The sequence below is a fragment of the Carcharhinus amblyrhynchos genome, chromosome 4, assembly GCF_965287045.1.
Source record: "Carcharhinus amblyrhynchos chromosome 4, sCarAmb.v2.hapA, whole genome shotgun sequence".
NCBI lineage: Eukaryota > Metazoa > Chordata > Chondrichthyes > Carcharhiniformes > Carcharhinidae > Carcharhinus > Carcharhinus amblyrhynchos.
Genome location: NC_137327.1, coordinates 11,186,874 through 11,209,034, shown reverse-complemented (window position 1 = coordinate 11,209,034; position 22,161 = coordinate 11,186,874). Strand labels below are relative to the sequence as shown.

Here is a 22,161-nt window from a genome sequence, read left to right as displayed (position 1 = left end):
TAAAGTGTAGTTGACATTTATCAGCTTATTTGTGGGCTCTTTTGCTGTCTACATACAACACAAAACATAATTTGTCATTTTATAAATACATTTCGACCTAAAATCCTGCCAGCATCTGTTAGTGTGCAGAGGATTAATGTTGTGTGCAGCTTTAGCACATCACTGCATTGCCAGGCAGCAAGACTAGGCCGTGACTTCTAGCTTTGTCGGAAGATTAAGTTTCTGGCAGGATGGCTAACTGATGAGTTTTTTTTTAGTGTCACAAGATAATACTGAGGCTGATGAAAAGACAGAAGTTAAAAATGCTGCATATGATTTCATCTGCCTGGCAAGTATTATTATGCGCATTTTAGCCAGTATTTGAATAGGGCCACTTCTTGCCCACTTTTGCTGAATGTCAAACTTCAGATTGTCAAATAATTTCTCACAGTCGTATTTTTGTTTACTTCTGAGAATTGTGTAGAAAGCAGTAGAATTCCCCCCACTTACACTGCTATGGGCAACTTGTTATATTGGTTTTGAACAGATCAAGCAACTGAAAACTGGGCACCCATAAGGTGTTGTCAGCCATCAGTAGCAGCACAGTCGTTTACAGCCATAATCTCTAACCTCATGGCCTGGCATGTACCCCATTCTAAATTTACCACCAAACCAGGGAAACCTGGTTCAGTGAAGAGTGCAGGAGGGCATGCCAAGTACAGAACCAGGTCTACCAAAAAATGGGATGTCAGCTTGCTGAAGCTACAATACAGGAGAACTTGCGTGCCACACAATAGGAACAACATATGATGGACAGAACTAAGTGATCTCACTACCAAAGGATCAGATTGAAGCTCTACAGTACTGCCAGATCCATTTCTGAGTGACGGTGGACAGCTACACCATTCACTGGCAGAAGAGGCTCCACAAACATCCCCATTCTCAATCATGGGGGAGCCCAGGACATCAGTGCAAAAAACAAGGAGGAAGCATTTGCAACTATCTTCAGCCTGAAGTACCAAGTGGATGATCTGTATCCAAAGTCCCAAACATTAGAGCTGTCAATCTTCAGCCAATTCAATTCACTCCACATGATATCAAGAAAAGAAGGCTATGACTACTACAAAGGCCATGGCCCCTGACAACATCTAGAAGTAATGCTGAAGACTTGTGCTCCAGAGCTAGCTGCATCCATAACGAAGTCTTCCAGTCCAGCAACAACAAAGGCATCTAACCAGCAATGTAGAAAGTAGCCCTGTTATGTCCTATACACAAGCAACAGGATAAATCCAATTACTGCCCCATCAGTAGGGTGCAGTATTCAATGATCAGCAAAGTAAGGGAAAGTGTCATCGACATGGTATTAAATGGCACTTACCCAGCAATAATCTGCTGGTGATTTTCAAAAGAAGCAAATGTGATGTGTTTTTTTTCACACAACGAGTGGTTTGGAATGTACTGCTTAGAAATGCGGTGGAGACAGGTTCAATCGAGACATTCAAAAGAGCATGAAATGATTATTTGAATAGAAACAACATGCAAGGGAATGGGGAATAGGCAGGAGAAGGGCACTTAGTTACAGTGCTCATTTGGAGCGCCGGTGCAGACACGGGCCAAATGGCATCTTTCTGTACCATAACACTTTGTGTGTACATCTGAATGATGCACTGCAGCCACTCACCAAGACTTTTCTGACACACCTTCCAAACACGCAATCTCTGCCATCTAGAATGAAAACAGCAGCAGATGTCTGGGACTACCATCACGTGCAAGTCCTTTCCAAGTCACAGACCATCCTGACTTGGAACTATATTATCATTCCTTCAATGTTGTTGGGTCAAAATCCTGGGACTGCCTTTCGGACAGCACTGTGGGTGTACCAGCAACACATAATCTGCAGCAGCTCGAGAAGCCAGCACACCATTGCTATCTCAGTGGCAGTTAGGACGGGCAATATATGTTGGCCTAGCCAGTGATGTTCACATCCCATGAAAGAATGCATATTAAAAAAAATCTGAAATGTTAGGGGGGCAAGATGTCACGCTATATTTTTATAAAGTATAAATACCATCGTGAAGTGTAAAATTTTAAACACTGGACAAAGACTTTAAAATGAATGAAGTTATGGTGGACTGTGGCTCAAATAAAAGGAACTTTCTGGCATTCTGAGAAGCTGCCGCCTCATTTTCTCTGAAGACATACTAATGGCAGAACATTAACCACCTCAAGAATCTAGTCAAAGAAATGTGCATCCTGAAGTGGAAGAATGGAAGTCATCACCTGACCCCCATTGTAGTTGGGAGACCCGGTTGACCTGTCTTGCTATACTGCCAATTAGCCTGCCATCTTCCACCTAACAAGCAGCAGCTCAGAACCAGAGCTTTATCTTGGTTTGAATGCCTGGCCCCATCTATGCCTTTTCTACTGGAGCTGGAATTGAGCAGCATGGTGGCACAGTGGTTAGAACTGCTGCCTCACAGTGCCAGGGTCCTGGATTCAATTCTGACCTCAGGTCACTATTTCTCTGGAGCTTGCACATTCTCCCCATGTCTGCGTGGGCTTCTTCCGGGTACTCCAGTTTGCTCCCACACTCCAAAGATGTGTGGATTAAGTTGATTGGCCATGATAAATTGCCCCTTAGTGTCAGGGGGTTAGCAGGTAAATAAGTGGGGTTATGGGGATAGGGCCTGGGTGGGACTGTAGTCAGTGCAGACTTGATGGGCCAAATGACCTCCTTCTGCACTATAGGGATTCATGGTTCTAAAATTCTGTACCAGTGTCTACAAGACTAATTTGCCTCAGTATGCCCACCTCATCATGGAAGTCATCTCCACTAGAAAAGTGGATTATCCAGCATTAGCTTCAAGGTGTCAATTGTTCCTTTAATTCAAAAATCTACAGTACCATTTCTGAACAATTTTCCATAGAAAATACTGTTACCTGACTGGACAGAAGAAAAAATTGAATTTTAATAAAGACGCTTTGTTGCTTAGTTACTCAGAGTGGAGAAGCATAATTGAAACTTCAACCTCAGCTATCAGTTGAACTCCACTCAACAGGAGAGCTTCCAAGGCTACAAAATTAAGCACTTGGGACATCATCTCATTGGAAAGGAGAAACTGAGAGACATTTCCCTCAAATATTAATCTGCTCCGAAAGAGCTTTTGTCATTATCCCACTCAAACAATGGGCTCAGAACAACTGCATTCTGACCCATGTGCATGGGGTTTCAGAGAAAAACCAGGAAAATGGTTCAATAAAAGTCAAAAATGCACCCTTCTGCACTGTAGGGATTCTGTGATTTTAGTTTCAGCCTGTCTGTGAAAGAATATATCATTGGACTCTGGATTTATGTGAAACAATAATTTTCACTTTATGTGTGATCTTGTCCCTGTACTTCTTAATTTTCTGTATCCCTGTTTTACTCCATGAATGCAATATTGGGGAACTTTGTGAGCCCTCTTCCCTAAAATGTGTGTAAAATAAACTGATCTCTAATTTTATCCTTTCTTGAGTTTGATGTGGTGTTATTAATAGAAAGTTGGATCGCACCATAAGGGAGGGTGTTTGAAAAGTGCACTAGGGCTTATGAAGGGAGACATCAAAATCAAAACACCTTTCTGTTTACAGATAGGTGGTGAGAGAAGAAATTGGGACTGTTTAAATTTAACCCCCTCCTGTCCATAACGGAAGTCAATTAACCTACACTAAGGGGCAATCTAGCATGGCCAATCCACATAACTTGCACACCTTTGGACTGTGGGAGGAAACTGGAGCATGCAGAGAAAACCAATGCAGGTATGAGAAGAACATGCAAACTCTACAGAGACTGAAGGTCAGAATGGACTGAGGTCCCTGTGCTATAAGGCAGCAGTGCTAACTACTGTGCCACCATGCTGCCTCCAATGCTGTTACTAAAGTCATGTCATTTTTTTGTCATTATGAGGAGTGGACCGTTAGACTTTTTGAACCTTCTTCCCTAAAATGCGGATTTCCGAACATTATTTCCATCTCCATGTCGTTTTTGTCTGCATGTGGTTCTGAAGCACTAGATGTATACCTACATCAGATGGAATGTTCAATAGGTGGCTTACCACCATCTTCTCGAGGGCAACCCAAGATGAACAACAAATGCTGGCCTTATCAGCAACATTCACACCCCATGAAAGAACAATAACATTACATGCAGTTTACTCTTTATCTGAGTACAATTTAAGAACATTGTACAATTAACGTTATCAGTACTCTGCACAGTCAACAAGAGGGGGAAGGAAGCTTCTGTACTGGTATTTTTAATTAACTATGTTAAAGCATGTTTGTTAAACTCTGGAAGTTCTGCTCCTTAAGAACGTGTTCTCTTTATTGAATCATGCACTTCTGTAAACTGTATGGTATAGACCCATAACCTCTGAGCTCCAGAGCTTTGTAACTGGGAGTGACCCCAAAACTGCGCTGGGAATTTCCCCTGCTGCAAGTTCTCTAGTAATTTCCTGGGAAGTTCAAATTTCTGTTGGGCAATTGCCCTGCAATTGGAACCATCCAAAATATGATTTAAACCACAAACTTCAGATGGTTCCAACCTTATATTAATAGTTACCCAGGAAAAGAATCAAAGAATGAAGACCTTCCTGGTTAACTCATCCTCCCCCATCATCTCGTGCACTTGCAAATCTTGTCCTGTCCTAATTTTATATTAATCTTTGTAAGTATAGAGAAAAAATTGTCCTAACCAAATTACAGGGGTTTCAACCCAGTTCTAGATATATACTCCCCACGTGGTTTCAGCTAAGATCAGTAAGCACCGGTTGCACATGTAATTAAGTACATCATTCATTCAAGTCAACCAATTCTGGCTTTGGTTGAGTTAGGCCTGGAACTTGATCCTGGATGTAACTGTTTTCAAAAATTGACACATTTCCATGTAGGTTCTCCTGACTCTGCCTTGACTGCGGAGCAAGAGAACAAAGAACAAAGAAGAGTACAGCACAGGAATAGGCCTTTCGGGCCTCCAAGCCTGCATCGATCACGATGCCTGCTTAAACTAAAACCGTATGCACTTACGGAGTCTGTATCCTTCCATTCCCATCCTATTCACGTATTCATCTAGTTGCCCCTTAAATGCTGCTATCATATTCACTCCTACCACCTTTCCAGGCAGTGTGTTATCCTGTATGTAAAAGAACTTGCCTCACACATCTCCTCTAAACTTTTCCCCACAAACCTTAAACCTATGCCCCCAGTACTTGACTTTTCAATCCCAGCGAAGAGCAACAGAATATCCAGAGCTGAGAAAACAAAATGGGGGAAAAAACACCGACATCAACAATATTTACCCAGTATTTTCAAGGTTTCAAGGCTTTTCTGCATAGTCTGAACTCTATTGTCCTCCTGCTTTGGGATATTTTTAAAAAACTACGTCAAAGGCGCTTTATAAATGCAATTTTTTCCCTTTGACTGTGTTAAACTGGACTACCACCAAGCTAAAAATAGATAACACTTTTTCATTTTTTTTCCCACTTTCCTCGTGCTATATTAAGCTGATCACAAGGTATAAATTGCTGTGCTGACTCTGTAAAGATTGTGGGCTGTAGATTAATTAATTGCATCTGGTAAAATTGCTAAATTGACAAAAATAATTTATTACAGCAGATCTCCCGGTAGGAGTAGCTACAATCAGATAGATAGACAGACAGACAGAATTTATTGGGAGAGTATCATGATGTATCTCTCAAAGAGTTAATGTTGGAGAGGAAATCGTTTTTGATTTAGGAGTTTGCCACTTTGCCAGAGCATCACCCTAAACATAAAATTCCCTTTGATGAGGAATCTGATTTTTTTTCTAACGACACAATTAAGGTGGTAGTCCAATCAATATCATTAGTACACAGCTGCCCAAGGTACATACTCTAAGATATTTTTTCCTGGATTTTAGGCTTTTATCTTAACTGTTTTTCAAAAATTGTAAGAACTTTATACTAGGAATAGTCCTATTTTGAGCTAACACTTCGTAAAAAGTGGCATGAAAATAACCTTTTATTATCTGCCAACAACTCTCAACAGTTCCATATAAGTATTACCCATCTTGCTTGGTCTGATGCTTGGTCTCTGTTCTGAAATGTGGATTTTGATTGTAACCAGTCATGTAGTTCTATACCTGACAGATGACAAAAGTTATTTTTAGACAAAATGTGTCATATGAAAGTAGCTTCTTTCTGTAGTGGAAATAATTTGCAAAACAAATTATGATGGAAAGTACTCTTTTTTTTCTTGAAATTCATTCAGCAGATTATCTTCCCTGTCTTGCCCATATCAGCCACCTTCCTTCTCTTCGCCAGGTAACTTAGCTGAAACTAGAATTCAAACTAGAGGACCCTAATTAAGAGCCTTGTGCTGTTGGATGCCGAGAATAATTTTTAAACTTCAGCTACAGTGATCCTGTCCTCTGTGTAATCTGTATTTCCACAACATCATTAATAATGGATTTAAGATTTATGATATGGCATAAAAACCATAACAAAGCTTTTAGCAAGAATGTAAATCAGTTTTCATCCACGGGAAGAACTTTTTAAATAAAGCTCTTTTGTTTTGAAAAAGAGCTTTATGGTTGACCAGAAAATACAGAGTATTTACAAATAAAGATAGGATACTCTTAAGGTTGAATAAAATTGCATTTACTGTGGGGTTTTAAACCATTCTCACCTACTCAATGCCATCTTTTTATGAACATACGTAATGTAATGATTCATTTAAGGAAGAATACATTACATGCCGCAGTTCAGAAAAGCTTTTAAGAGCAGTTGTTTTGTTTTGTGTTAACTTTCTTAAGTGCACTTTTTCCTCCTGCTAGGTTGTGCTCCAAATGTGTATTTACACAGCAGCTCACAACTTAGATTGCTGGAATCACTTCAACAAATTGCCTTATACCCAAATAACTCAATTGGTAGTCCTACTGTAAGATCGGAGTGGTGTGTGAGAAACGCATTATCTAGCACAAAAGTGCTTGACAAATGGAGTCAGCAAGAGAATGAAACTTATAATTTACAACCACCAAACTGCCTCATCAAGCTTGTCACCTAAGCAGCTCAGAGTAGTCCGTGTTTTATTTCATGAGCTGCACAGACAAGTTTTTTTTATCGTGCCATTTCTCTTATACTCATTTTACAATGTTTGTTTTGTTGAAAAATGGATTCAGCCATTAATTCATGATTGAGACCAAATCAGAGCACACTCTGTGGTTTTTAATATTTGCAAGAGCTGTGGTCATTGATGGCTCTGATTTGTTACATTGTGCACTTGTGTTTTGTTTCAGCATAAAGCCAAGGTAGAAGCTATGACCTTGGACTTATCTTCTCTGAGAAGTGTCCAGCAGTTTGCAGAAACCTTCAAGATAAGAAACCTGTAAGTAGACATCCTTGTTGGAAAACTTCATCATATATTGTAGATGGACTTATCGTAACACCTTTCCCTAACCACCACCACCACCACCACCACCACCACCACCCCCCCTCACCCCCATGTTCGCCAACTAAATTTACTTAGGATGGTTTATTGCACTTACTGAGACACTTTTTACGATGCTGAGGCAGTAAGTTCGAGCAGTTTCTCCCAACCTGGATTCTTTAAACCAATGTTGTTTTATCTTGTTCACATTTGATGGGCCTGAAAGTTTGCATTGGACTATTTTCAGAACTGTCATCTTATTAGTGGGTCATAACCCAAAGATCTGGTCCTAATAGCAATTTGAGATATTGTACCATTGGTCTATAGCATCAAATGAGCCACAATTATGCATCAGCGTATCACGCCACATGGTATAGGAAAGAAAAGGTCACATTAGTGTAGTAAGGGGATACTTTCAAATTGAGGTGAATATATGTCAAGGACGTACAGCAAATAAGCTTTGCTTATTTTTGCATAATTGTTCATGAATCATTGAATAGTTATGTTGTAATGTATCAAGGTGCACTCAATATGGAGACTTTGAAGATCTGATTAAGTCAAAGACTTTTCTCTACCAGTATGCATACGGGATTTAACTCAAGACAGACTGTTCACGAACAAAGTTTGGTGTACATATACATACAGTTTGGTGTATGTATATACCCACATTACAATTGTGCTTATTGCTTAGGCGTCTAGTTTGCCATATGACCACAGACCATACTAGACAATTACAGTATCAATGTCTTATTAGGAGACTAGACCAGTCTCTGGTCAAAATAAACATTTCCTTTGTAAAGCTAATCGAGCTCCTGCTGTGCCCATATTACAGTTACCATGTATCTTGTGAATGCAAGCAAGTTCCTCATCACAGCAGTTAACTCTAAGTAACTCTAAATGAGTTTCTATTTTGTATACATTATTATAGTTCTCTTTGTGTAGCTGAACTATTGTCTGGGTCTGAGCAGAATTTGAATTTTACTTGAATTAAATATGTTTTTCACCCTTTGAACATCTCAGCTTTGTGTCACTTTTCCATGTATATGCCTGGATGTGCCATTTCTTTCTGGACATACGCATCCCTATAGTTAACACTGAGAAACAGGCTATTCAACCCTCTGTATCTATGCTGGTTCTCTGCAAAGATAGCTTGGCTGATTCCCCCGCAGTTTCCCTGCAAATTATTTCTATTCAAACAACCATCTAATTCACTTTTGAAGGTCACAATTAAATTTGCTTCCACAATACTCTCAGGCTGTGCATTCCTAACCATTCTCTGCATCAAAAAAGTTTTTTCTCATATGAGGAAAGGTCACATTAGTGCAGTAAGGCGATGTTTTGTTCTTCAGCTTAATTCGCTGTCCTTTGATTTTCAACTCTTGCACCAATTGGGACTGTTTCTATCTTTTTTTCCAAACCCGTCATGATTTTGAAAACCTCTTCACCTTGGTATGGCTCCTGCTGTGCCCAAGACCTCAAGGAACTACAAAAGGTCGTGAATGTAGCCCAATCCATCACGGAAACCAGCCTCCCAACCATTGACTCTGTCTACACTTCCTGCTACCTCGGCAAAGCAGCCAGCATAATTAAGGACCCCATGCACCCCGGACATTCTCTTTTCCACTTTCTTCTGTTGGGAAAAAGATACAAAAGCCTGAGGTCACATGCCAACCAACTCAAGAACAGCTTCTTTCCTGCTGCTGTCAGACTTTTGAATGGACCTATCTTGCATTAACTTGACCTTTCTCTACACCCTAGCTATGACTGTAACATTACATTCCGTCCTCTCTCATTTCCTTCTCTATGAATGGTATGTTTTGTCTGTATCGCGCACAAAAAACAATATTTTTCACTGTATGTTAATACATGTGACAATAATAAATCAAATCAAATCAGAATCTCTCGGGAGAACAGCTCCAGTTCTTCCAATCCACACCGCTGAAGTCTGTCACCTCTGGAACCATCCTTATAAATAGTTTCTACCTCCTTGCTGAAGCCTTCATATCCTTCCTGAAGTGTGGTGCCCAGAACTGGACACATTCCTCTGGGCAAAGCCAAACCTCCTTGCTTTTATTCTGTATATCTTTTAAGTTTAAATTTGTTTATTAGTGTCACGAGTAGGTTAAATTAACACTGCAATGAAGTTACCGTAAAAGTCCCCTAGTCGCCGCAGTCCGGCGCTTCTTTGGGTACACTGAGGGAGAATTTAGCATGGCCAATGCACCTAACCAGCACGTCGTTCAGACTGTGGGAGGAAACTGGAGCACCTGGAGGAAACCTCACAAACATGGGTCAATGTGCAAACTCTGCACAGACAGTGACCCAAGCTGGGAATCGAACCTGGGTCCCTGATGTTGCGAGAATTTAGTTCTAACTACTGTGTCACCATGCCATGCGGAATTCCATATTAACTACTTTCCCAGCCTGTCAGCTGCTGCCTTCACTGATATCTGTGCATAAACCGCCAAGGTCACCCTGCTTCTGTATCCCTTCAGAATTGTGCCTTTTATTCTATTTTCCTCCTCTCATTTTCCTTTTAAAATGAATCACATCACACTGCTCTGCATTAATTTTCATTTGTGTAGCGATGCCGGCGTTGGACTGGGGTAAACACAGTAAAAAGTCTCACAACTCCAGGTTAGAGTCCAATCAGTTTATTTGACAGTAAACACACAAGCTTTCGGAAATGGTGTTCCTTTGTCAGGTGTATGGAAGGTTCTCACACGTTCCACACACCTGATGAAGGAACACCGTTTCCGAAAGCTTGTGTGATTACTATCAAACCTGGTGTTGTGAGACTTCTTACTTAATTTTCATTTGCCCTGGGTCTATCTATGACCTTGTGAAATCTGTCATTATCCTCCTGACCATTCACAATACTTTCAATCTTGATATCATCAACTTATTTGAAATTTTACCCTGTACAGCCATGTCTAGGCCATTGATATAGATCAGGCAAAGCAGCATTCCTAGTAGTGATCCCTGGGGAACCCCACTTCTTACCCTTTTCATGTCTGAAAAACAACCATTCACCTGCTCTCTTGATGCCTGCCACTCAGCCAATTTTGTATCCATACTGTTCCATTCTTTTATTCTGTGGCTTTCACATTGCTGACAACTCTGTTATGTGGCACTTTATCAAATGTCTTTTGAAAGTCCATATACATCACATCAACCACATTCCCTCATCGATCCTCTCTGTTACTTCATCAAAACAAAACTCACTCAAATTAGTTAAACATGATATGACTTTAACAAATTAATATTGGCTTTCTTTAATGTAATCATTCAGCACAAAATTAGAAAAATATTTATATTCCCACACTGATATTCCTGAAAAGGCTTGGGTGGGGGGGAGGGTGCGATCCTCCCAGCCCACTGAGCTGCTCTAGCAGTGCAAAGAGGCAGGAGACATAAGAGGAGGCTGTTTAGTGAGCTTTCTGCTGGGCGCCATGACCTCTGGATGTCTCCAGTGATCAGGCTGGCCAGCAATTGTGACGCCAGCAGTGTTGGGCCACCGCACATGCACCAAACTCAGCAATGACAGATCGGCGAATGCGCAGTGGCCCGCGCAGCTGCCGGCTTCTCCAACAGGAATAGGCCCCGCCCACTGATTTTTATAGTGATTCACGCTCGCTCACTCAGTGATGCACAGCATGTGGGAGATTCAATTTGAAAATCTTGCTGAAGAAAAGCGAGATTTACTCCAGCTTTTAACGCAAATTCGGCACTTAGAGTTTTTTTGGGAGATTCCCTGCCCTGATCTCCCACAGCAGCTCAGGCAAATTTATCGAGTAACTGACCTGTACTGACTAGGGAGGTTACTGGGATTGATTCCTGATCTGTATCGTGTTAACGTATCCCATCTAGGTCTGCTATCGGTACTGCAATTGGTGTCAATTAATGTGGGTGAGAAAAAGGAAAATCACTCAAGATTATTGCCTCAACTCAACATACCTGTTGGGTAATGTGAAGACAGGAACAGGCTTGTCTGCAATGCTTGGTTGGCCAACACTCAACTTTAGTACCTTAAGAACAAAAATAGATACTTGGGCGATATCCTCTTGAGGTAACCAGCACCCATCAACAGCTTTGGGTGACGGGTGGAATTTTGTATTGAATTTATAAAGAAAATGAAGCAGTAAGTACAGTACTGCATAGCTGGGCTCCCCACTTGTACCAATTCCTGTTTAACAGTCCGACACATCGTTATTATTGCAAGAGTGTAGAAACAACTCTGAAACTAGACCTAGCAGAAGCTGTATCTCATTGCTCCTGGTTTGATAAATATTTGTGTGCATGCTCTGTGGGATGAGGTTTGATGAATGATTTACTGTAAAATAAAACATGAAATAATGGGCCAAGGTCATTCAGTGATCACGAATTATGGTGCCAAACATGCATAGTTTATATTTAGTTAAATCAACATTCAGAAGTAGTGTGTCTGGTTTCTATCCCTTACTTATGCAAAGGGAACTTGAAACAAAAGAACTTTTATTGGGGATTAAAGGAAACTTTAAAATGCATGTAAAATAAAACACTCTCATTTGGCAACTCAATTCCAAATAAGCAAATTGAGAACTAAAATGTGTACAGTGCGTGTCTGCGGTTAAAAACTAAACATTGTACTTTAATTAAAATGGAACAAAATCAGAATAAAAGGGGGGAAGGATCAGTTGCAAGTCGATAAAGTATTGCTGTAAGTGTCCCCAGGTTATACATATAGAGAGGGGAAACCAAGTAACGGCTAGAATCCAATAGGCATTAACTTTGTAGATGTGATCTGTGTACATCCATTGTTGTTCTCCGTTCCAAAATCTTTTTCTACCTCTGTAACAATTATTTGACATACATTGAAGAAGAAAATGGAACAACATGCTTATTAATTTTAATACAGGGGCTTGTGCATCTTGAAGAAACTAGAATTCTTCAGATTTATTTCCCAGATTCATATTGCAACAATTTCGGTAAGAATGGCAAGTTTACAATATGACCCTTTGTTTAGTTCATGGTCATCAACAGAAGCTGGGAGATGTAGTGGTACTTATATGTATAACCGTGTAGCTTCATTCAGCTAAGACTTGTATGTACAGTTTATGATCAACTCCATCTAAGTATGTCACTTGGATGTTGCTATCTCTAATACATTGTAGATAAATACAGAATGCAAATTCAGGCATATACTATTTGCCTTGCAATGAATTCATAATCTCACTTGGGTGTTCTAGTAAATGGATCTCTAAAGATTCATGAGAAATCCTATAAAGCAATAGTTAGAGAGAATAAGGTGTTGGGGACATTGGCTGTAAGACAAAGCATACAATCTTCACTTTGTTTAGGACCTTGGTCAGCCCTCACTTAGAATACCATTCTAATTTTGGTGTTCTCATGGGTTGAATGATATTGAAGCATTGGAAAGGGTGCGGGGGAAGGCCAAAGGATTAATTCCCAGTTTGAAACATCTTAATTATCAAGATTAAGAAAAGAGAGTAAAGTTTAAAGTTTATTTATTAGTCCCAAATAGGCTTACATTAATACTGCAATGAAGTTACTGTAAAAATAAGCTTGTAGAAGGTGAGGCTTTAGAGAAATGTAGACTTAGGGGTGATCTGACTTGACTTGATTCATCATTGTCACATGTATTAGTATACAGTAAAAGTATTGTTTCGTGTGCACTATACAGACAAAACATACCATTCATAGGGAAGGAAAGTAGAGAGTGCAGGGTGTAGTGTTATAGCTAGGGTGTAGAGAAAGATCAATTTAATGCAAGGTAGGTCCATTCAAAAGTCTGATTGCAACAGGGAAGAAGCTGTTTTTGAGTCAGTTGGAATGTGACCTCAGACTTTTGTATCTTTTTCCCGATGGAAGAAAGAATGTCCGTGGTGTGTGGAGTCCCTGATTATGCTGGCTGCTTTTCTGAGGCAGTGGGAAGTGTGCACACCGTAGATAGATTAAGGTTTATAAAATAACAGGAACATTGTGTTTGAGTTGACAGTTTGTTCCAATTGTTGTTCCAGTTGTTTGTTCTGTGCTGTAGGGATTCTATGTTTTTATGAAATCAGTTGGGGGGGGGTCACAATGTTAAATTGTATAAGGCCAGTCTCCAGGATTATTGTCACAAGGTGGTTCTTTTCCGTGGATTGATTTCCTCTGGACCAGGCTTCAGGCTTGCATGAGCTGGACTTGTTTCTGGCTCGTGTCAATGTAGACTTGTACGAAAGATTGGTCCCTTGTGATCTTTGGACTAGCTTCGATCATCGCAATTCAAAGGAATTGCGCTGAGCAATTTTTTCTCACCTCAGATTGATAAGAGTTTTTAATCTATTTTTACTTCTCCAGTGGGACCACATTGTTTTGGGTGGGGTGGGAAGTATATGTATATCTATTGTCTAGAACAGGTTGGATGGACCAGAACGTCTTTTCCTGTCCATCACTGTTTATAAGTTATAGCTATACCCTTAACTATCCAATTTTTATTGGGACATCATGCTATTGGAATAACCCATTGCAGCACTCGCAATGGGCTTGTTAATTGTACATAAAGCTGTGCTCCATCGAACTGTTGAAAGGAAATCCTCTTTTCCAACATAGCGAAGTTTGATTGGCTATGTAAATAGTTGTGGTCCAACTACTCCACATAAGACAACCAGGTAAATAATTTTGGACCAATCTGTTCTAGTCACACAATGGAGATTGCAGCGGCCAGAGACAGGTGGTGCAAGGTATAGGAATATCCAAGAAAAGACAATGAGGGCAGAAAAGTAGAAGAAAGAAAGATTAACATATGGACCGGAGTTTTTCTGTCCTGCCTGCCACGGGAATGATAGAGAGCAAGAGTGGAAGGCAGACCATGCAAAAGTCCGTTGATCTCAGGTGGATTTTCCAGTTTGGGCGTGAGTACGGCCATAAAATCCATCCATGGTGTCTTACATGATCCTGGCATGGACAAGAGGAGCTGAATGGCCTCATTTTGTGCTGGATCTTTTCTATGGCTCTATGATATCCTGAAGTATTTTGAACTGGAATCACTGTTATACTGCAGAAAACTGTAAAAAAAAAGTGGCTGCCAAATCATCACTTCCAGTGCTATTAGCTGAAAGATGATTCTTATCTGAATCTAGAACACCAAGGATCTTTTAAATCCATCTGAAGTTGCAGGTGGGATCTCAATTTAATGTCTCACCTCAAACATGGCACCTGATGATGTAGCACTGATCTGTCAACCTAAGTTTTCTGCACAAGTCATGGAGTGGGACTTGAACCCACAAACCTTATGGCTTCGAGGTGAGAGTATTGTTATGGAGCCCATACCTCTAATTTTTATTCAGAACATTAATGGTAAACATGAAAAAAGTCTGTTCACTTCCATCGTGAAAAATTTATGAAACCTATAATTCTTCAGAATGTCATGGTTTTTAATAATCAGCACACTGAACATAGTCCATTTCATGCCAAAAGATAAGATATATTAGAATGTTTAAGTACCTCTGCATAAATATACTTGGTTATATACCATGTTCTGTTTATCTTAAGATTACATTACTGAACAGATGATTTAAATGGTTGCCAGTGAAAGATTTAAAAATTGCTCATTTTTAATCTTCAGTTTGTCGTATCATTTATGATTCAGTAAGAACAGTTCCTAGCTGTAAAGGCCAGCAGTTGTTGCCCACCTCTAATTGCCCCTGAACTGTGTAACTAGTTCATTCATTTTCCATGGGCTTGGAATCACATATAGGCCAGACCAAGTAAGAATGGCAGATTCCCTTCCTGAAAGGAAATTAAGTCAACCAGCTGACTTTTACCACCATTGGTAAAAGTTTCAGTACCTGACTATAGTGTGCACTTATAGCTGGGACTTACAAATCCATGCTAAAATTGAAATGCATCAGCGCAGCCTCTCTGGGGTTTAAGTCCAGCAAGCACAGGAGAGTTGAAGAAAGGAACCAACATGCCTTTTTACAGAACTAACTGCCATATTGAGGTAGATTTTTAGAGGAGCAAGTCAGTAACTGAGTGGGTTAATGAATGGCTGACTGGCTGAGTGTGTATTTGGATGGTCGGGTAATTGGGAAAGGAGTAAATTGGGTGATGGTGGCCAGTCATGTTGGAGTATAGTCGGTTTGGTATAGGGGTGATTGGGTGAGAGTCAGTTGTGGTACTCAAATGAGTTATATTGGCTAATTTCTGAATTAAACCTGGTATTAACAGGCTTCCAGCGTAAGCATTCAAGTAAAGCAGGATTCTCCGATCCCGCCAGAAGCACACCCACGCCCATGGGTTTCACAGCAATGTACGGTGACATCATTTGGGAATCCCATCAATAGCGGCGGGACCAGAGAATCCTGCCAGTAGCGAACAGCGCGCCACCTTCCACTGCCGCGAAACACGTGGCTGGGAAGGCACGAAATCTCACCCCACATATCTGGTCCAAATCTCTGACACTGAGCTCAATGTTGGAGGCAGTTGTGAAGAGTTCAGAAATCAGCCGATCTGAAGTTTGAAATCTTTGGCAATTGCCGCACGTGTGTATGCATCAGGACTTCCGCAGGGTCCTCACGCACATCACTGGACTTAGCCACATCTCTGATGACCAGAATAATAGAAGGTTTGGGCCATTGTTTTAAACCCAGGTTATTTTTATGTGGTCTGTTTGTGATGTATTTTTTTATAGGCACTTGACACGGGAAGTTAAAATAATTAGTTGTATTATTTGATATTCCTACAAGGAATTATTTTTAAGCAAAATGCATTGCAACAGGTTATTGAGTTACTGCAGCTTATTAAAATAATGTAATAAAATTACATATATAAACAGCAGCTCTGTGGGTAATACCTAAAGGACAGTAAACATGGTATAATCATTTGTCTCAAAGTGGCCCTGACAGAGAAATAAACCACTGTGCTTCTATTCATTGTAGTATAAAAATAATTTTCTTAATACTTTGAATAATAAAGTGACATATGACCTTGGCTTGTAATTTTTAAAAAAATTATATAAGATATCTGTATCTGTCAGAGGACTAAATGAAGTGAAAGCAACATTTTGAAAAAAATAATTATGTTTTACAGGATTTATTGTGACCCATTAAGAAAAGGATGGAGGGGTAAAAGGCTTATTAAATTGAATATTCACAGTAGGCTTCTAAAGTTAAAGGTTCGAGACAGCGGTGGTTGGTATGGCTCCAGGCATTGATTTCTACTCAGTATTACCATGTGCTATTGCAATAATAATTTTGTAAAGGCTTGAGCATTTCACTGAAGGAAGCTGCTGCTTTGTAATGTGCACTTGATATCTAAGTGGAAGGACCCATGTAAGCAGGAAATGCCCCAGTTAGTGAGACACTGATGGACTGAAAGGGTGCAAAGTAGTGGACAGCTGCTTAATAATTTACAAATGAGATCTAAGTTATGAGTCAAGTAATTGGGATTATTTGGAGACAGTATATCATGAACGCTCCCTATATTTTCTTGGTACAAGAAACAAAGAGCTAATCCCAAAAGGCTGGTATACACATACGACAAGTAATTAGGAAAGCTAATAGAATCTTATTGTTTATTGTGAGGCGAATTGATTGCAAAAGTAGTTATCTTTCAGCTGTACAGGGCACTGATGAGACCATATCTGGAGTACTGTGTACAGTATTGGTCTCCTTATTTAAGAAAATATATAAATACGTTGAAGCAGTTCAGGGAAAGTTTACTAGACTAACTCCAGGAATGGGTATGTTGTATTATGAGGAAACTTTGAAGAGGTTAGGTTTGTATCTACTTTAGAAGAGTGAAAGGCAGCTTGAACAAAACCTTTAAGATCCTGAGGGGTAGTGACAGGGGGGATGTGGAGAGGATGCTTCCTCTTGCGTGAGAATCTAGAAATAGGGGTCATATTTAAAGCTAAGGGGTCAAGATGAGTTTTTTTCCTCTGAGGGTCGTGCGTCTTTGGAATGTCTTCCAGAGCTAGATAGATTCTTGATTAACAAGAAAGTGAAAAGGTTATCAGTAGTCAGGAATGTGGGGTTGAGGTTACAGTCAGGTGAGCCATTCTTATTGAGGGGCTGATTGGCCGACTCCTGTTCCTAACTTGTATATTGTTCACAAAAGCCTGATAGAATTTTGGAGCGTATTTTATAAGACACAGTTCCAACTTGTGCATGAGTTTCTTACTGTCTAACATTTAATGGGCCATCAGATTAATGGATACTGCCTAAGACACGCAAGTGAATGATAAATGGGCCTGTTTGCTGCTTGTTAAAAATGTGGAATTGTTTTGGTCATATGTATATTCTCTGCATAATAGCCAACATATTATACAACTGATGGAGCAAATAAAGATTGTTATGATCCCCATGGAGATTAATGAAATGAATTGACACCGTCACTGACAGCTGGGAATTCCGCTTCTGCCCCTTCTACCCTCTACCTTAATCAGAAGAGGTTTTGCTGCTGCGAGGAGAGGTTTTGCTGCGGTAAAAGGGACTCAGTCGCTAGATTCCCTGCTGCCACACATTGCATTAAATCTAGCCCAACCTTCAAAATCAGGGATTTTGATTGTTTCAGTTTCTGTCCCCAACACTTGTGGTTTCAGGAGTACATTTTCAATGTTTTCTACGCCTTAGTGATGATGCTTTCCTGTTGTTTCCGCTGTAAGCAATGAGTGGATTGTTTCATACAAGTCTGAATGTGGATTGCCTTCATAATATACATTTGCGTGTTAGATTTAAGTTTGGCTGGTAAATTCCCGTGTTCTGATGGACTTCATCCTAGGGTCTTAAAAAAGTGGTTTCTGAGATAATAGATGCATTGGCTTTAATTTTCCAAATTTTCTTAGATTCTGGAAAGATCCTATCAGCTAGGAAATTAGTGAATCTGACTCTTCTTTTCAGGAAAGGAGGGAGATAAAAAAACAGAAAGCTACAGACAAGTTAGGTTAACATCTGTAAGGGAAAATGCTGGAATCTGTTGAGGAGGTTATGATAGGGCAGTTAGAAAATCCCAATGCAATCAGGCAGTCATCAAATGAAAGGAAAATCATGTTTAAATAATTTATTAGAGTTCTTTGAGGAGGTAACATGCAATGTAGATAAAGGGGAACATGTTGATGTGGTGTACTTGGATTTCTAGAAGGCATTTTACGAGGTGTGACATCAAAAAGTAAGAGCTCATAATGTAGAGGAAGGAGCAGCGCTCCAAAAGCTCGTGATTCCAAATAAAACTGTTGGACTTTAACCTGATGTTGTGAGACTCCTTACTGTGCCCACCCCAGTCCAATGCTGCCATCTCCACATCATGTAGAGGGCAACGCAGGGTAGAGAGAATTGATTCTGGTGGGAAACAGGGAATAGGCAAAATGGGTCACAAGGATCAATGCTGGGGTTACCACCTATACCAATGATTTGGGTCACAGAACTGAATATATAATTGCTAAATATGTTGATTAGGAAGGCAAATTAGTGACGGGGTGAAGGGTTCTGGGGACCAGGCAAGAAGGCGATGAGACCAAGATATAATCGGCCGTGATGGCATTGAATTGTGGAGCAGGCTCGATGGGCTGAATTGTCCACTCCTGCTCTTAGGTCTTATGTTCAAATGGAATGATGTCATTTATTGCATGGGAATGGAATTGTGACAACACTGTACCTTTAAGAAATATATTTTAATTATGCTTCTGTGCAGAATGTTTACTAGTCCATTTTATTGGAGCCGATTTGTCTGATCCAGAAACACTGTATTGTTATTGCAATAACATAATTGATCTTAACTGCTCCCATCTTGTTTAAATCTGAATGAATGCAGGGTTCTTTTGTTTTGTGTTTTTCCTTGGGATATTTCAGTGTGGGGCTGGATTGGGTTGATTGACTCTCCTTGGAGTTTCTGATATTAACAGAATATAAGAACATAAGAACATAAGAAATAGGAGCAGGAGTAGGCCATCTACCCTTCGAGCCTGCCCCGCCATTCAATAAGATCATGGCTGATCTGTCGCTGCTCAGTTCCACTTTCCCGCTTTCTCCCCATAACCCTTAATCCCCTCTCTTATCAAAAACCCATCAACCCGCGTCTTAAAAATATTTAGCGAGGCAGCCTCCACCACTTCAACGGGCAGAGAATTCCAGAGATTCACCACCCTTTGAGTGAAGAAGTTCCTCCTCAACTCCGTTCTAAACCGCCCCCCTTTTATCTTGAGGCTGTGCCCCCTAGTCCTACTGTCTTTTTTGAGCGGGAAGAGTCTCTCCACCTCTATCCTATCCATCCCATTCATCATCTTATACGTCTCAATGAGATCTCCCCTCATTCTTCTAAACTCTAACGAGTACAAGCCCAGTTTATTCAGCCTCTCCTCATAGCTCAACCCCCTCAACTCCGGTATCAGCCTAGTAAACCTCCTCTGCACTCCCTCCAAGGCCAAAATATCTTTGCGCAGGTGTGGCGCCCAAAACTGCACACAGTACTCCAGCTGCGGCCTCACCAATGCCCTATACAGCTGCAGCAAGACCTCCCTACTTTTATATTCAATCCCCCTCGCTATGAAGGCCAGCATCCCATTCGCCTTCCTGACCACCTGCTGCACCTGCAAGCTGGGTTTTTGCGACTCGTGCACAAGGACCCCGAGGTCCCTCTGCACCGTCGCCTGCTGCAGTTTTTCGCCCCGTAACTAATAGTCCTTCCTACCATTCTTCCTACCAAAGTGGACCACCTCACACTTGCCAACATTAAATTCCATTTGCCATTTCCTGGCCCATTTGCCCAGCCTATCTAGATCCTTCTGCAGACTCTCCACACCCTCCTCACAATTTGCCGTTCCCCCAATCTTGGTGTCATCAGCAAATTTCGACACCCTACACTCGGTTCCCTCCTCCAGATCATCTATATAAATGGTAAAAAGCTGAAGTAGGATTGTTTTGCTACACTTGTGCTGAACATTGGTGAGACCAAACTGGAGTACTGTGTACAGTTCTGGTCTCCTTATTTAAGAAAGGACATTATTACAGGATCTACCATCTTTCTGTGTCCAGCAGTTGAGTGAGAGCTGACTTGACTGATGAAATAAGGGTATTATCTTATGAGGAAAGATTGGATAGGTGGGGCCTATATCCATTGGAGTTTAGAAGACTGAAAGGTGATCTTTCTAATGCATGCAAGTACTTGCGTCTTGACAGAATTAATATTGAAATGAAGTTTCCCTTTGTGGGAGAGATCAGAATGAGGGGACAGAGATTAAAAATAAGGGATTTCTCATTTGAGACAGAGATGAGAATTGTTTTCCGTCGGAGAGTTGTGACTCTGGAACTCTTTTTTACAGAGGCAGGGTCATTGAATATTTTTAAGACAGAAGTAGATAGATGCCTGACTAACAAAAGAATCAAAAGGTGTAGGCAGAACAGTGGTGTTCAGGCCACAATCAGGTCAGTCAAGTTCAAGAGGTTCAATGGCCTACTCCTGTTCCTGATTTGTTGGTTCATATGTAACACCACCTGGTCTGCCATTTTTGTATTATTAGCCCCCAATGTACTTCTGAGATTAAATTTTTGAAGTTGATTTCTCTAAATTTCTGCTGTAATTTTATTTGTAATAATCCATTGGAGATTATCATGGAGGATTTTAATCTACATATCAATTGGTCAAACCAGGTCGGTCAAGGCAGCCTTGAGGAACAGTTCATAGAATGTATCCGTGATAGCTTCCTTGAACAGTATGTAATGGAACCGATAAGGGAGCAAGCTATCCTAGATCTGGTCCTGTGTAATGAGACGGGAATAATTAATGATTTTGCAGTTAGGGATCCTCTTGGAAGAAACGATCACAGTGTGGTTGAATTTAAAATACAGATGGAGCGTGAGAAGATAAAATCCAATACCAGTGTCTTGTGCTTAAACAAAGGAGACTATAAGGGGATGAGGGAGGAGTTGGCTAAGGTAGACTGGGAGCAAAAACTTTACGGTGGGACAATTGAGGAACAGTGGAGGACTTTCAAAGTGATCTTTCACCGTGCTCAGCAAAAGTACATATTTGTGAAAAGGAAGGAGTGTAGAAAAAGAGATAATCAGCCATGAATATCTAAGAAATAAAGGAGGGTATCAAATTGAAAGAAAATGCATACAAAGTGATAAAGATTACTGGGAACCTAGGGGATTGGGAAATCTTTAAAGGTCAGCACAAAGCCACATAGAAAGCTATAAAGAAAGGTAAGATGGATTATGAGAGTAAACTAGCGCAATATAAAAACAGATAGCAAAGGTTTCTACAAATATATAAAACGAAAAAGAGTGGCAAAAGTAAACATTGGTCCTTTACAGGAAGAGAAGCGGGATATAATAACTGGAAATCAGAAAATGGCTGAGGCATTGAACAGGTATTTTGTGTTGGTCTTCACAGTGGAAGACACAAATAACATGCCAAAAATTGATGACAGGAAGGCTATGGCAGGTGAGAAGCTAGAAACTATCATTGTCAGGAAAGAGGTAGTGTTGGGCAAGTTAATGGGGCTAAAGGTAGATGGAATGCATCCCAGGATACTAAAAGAGATGGCAGGAGAAATAGCAAATGCACTAGTGCTTATTTACCAAAATTCGCTGGACTCTAGGGTGGTTCCCGCAGATTGGAAAACAGCAAATGTGATGCCACTGTTTAAAAAAGGAGGTAGACAAAAAGCAGGAAATTATAGTCTAACTTTTGTAGTGGGGAAAATGCTTGAATCTATCATCAAGAAAGAAATATGGAGACATCTGGATATAAATTGTC

General features: G+C 40.4%; 1 protein-coding gene across 2 annotated transcripts in view; it reads left to right on the top strand.

Moving 5' to 3' along the window:
• The window catches only part of wwox (WW domain containing oxidoreductase), a 909,285-nt gene that overhangs the window by 260,214 nt on the left and 626,910 nt on the right, over nucleotides 1-22,161 (top strand). For both annotated transcript variants that reach the window (XM_080186706.1, XM_080186707.1), the window contains exon 6: nucleotides 7,289-7,377. In XM_080186706.1, coding sequence (XP_080042832.1) covers nucleotides 7,289-7,377 — 89 coding nt within the window. The remainder of the gene's footprint in view (nucleotides 1-7,288; nucleotides 7,378-22,161) is intronic.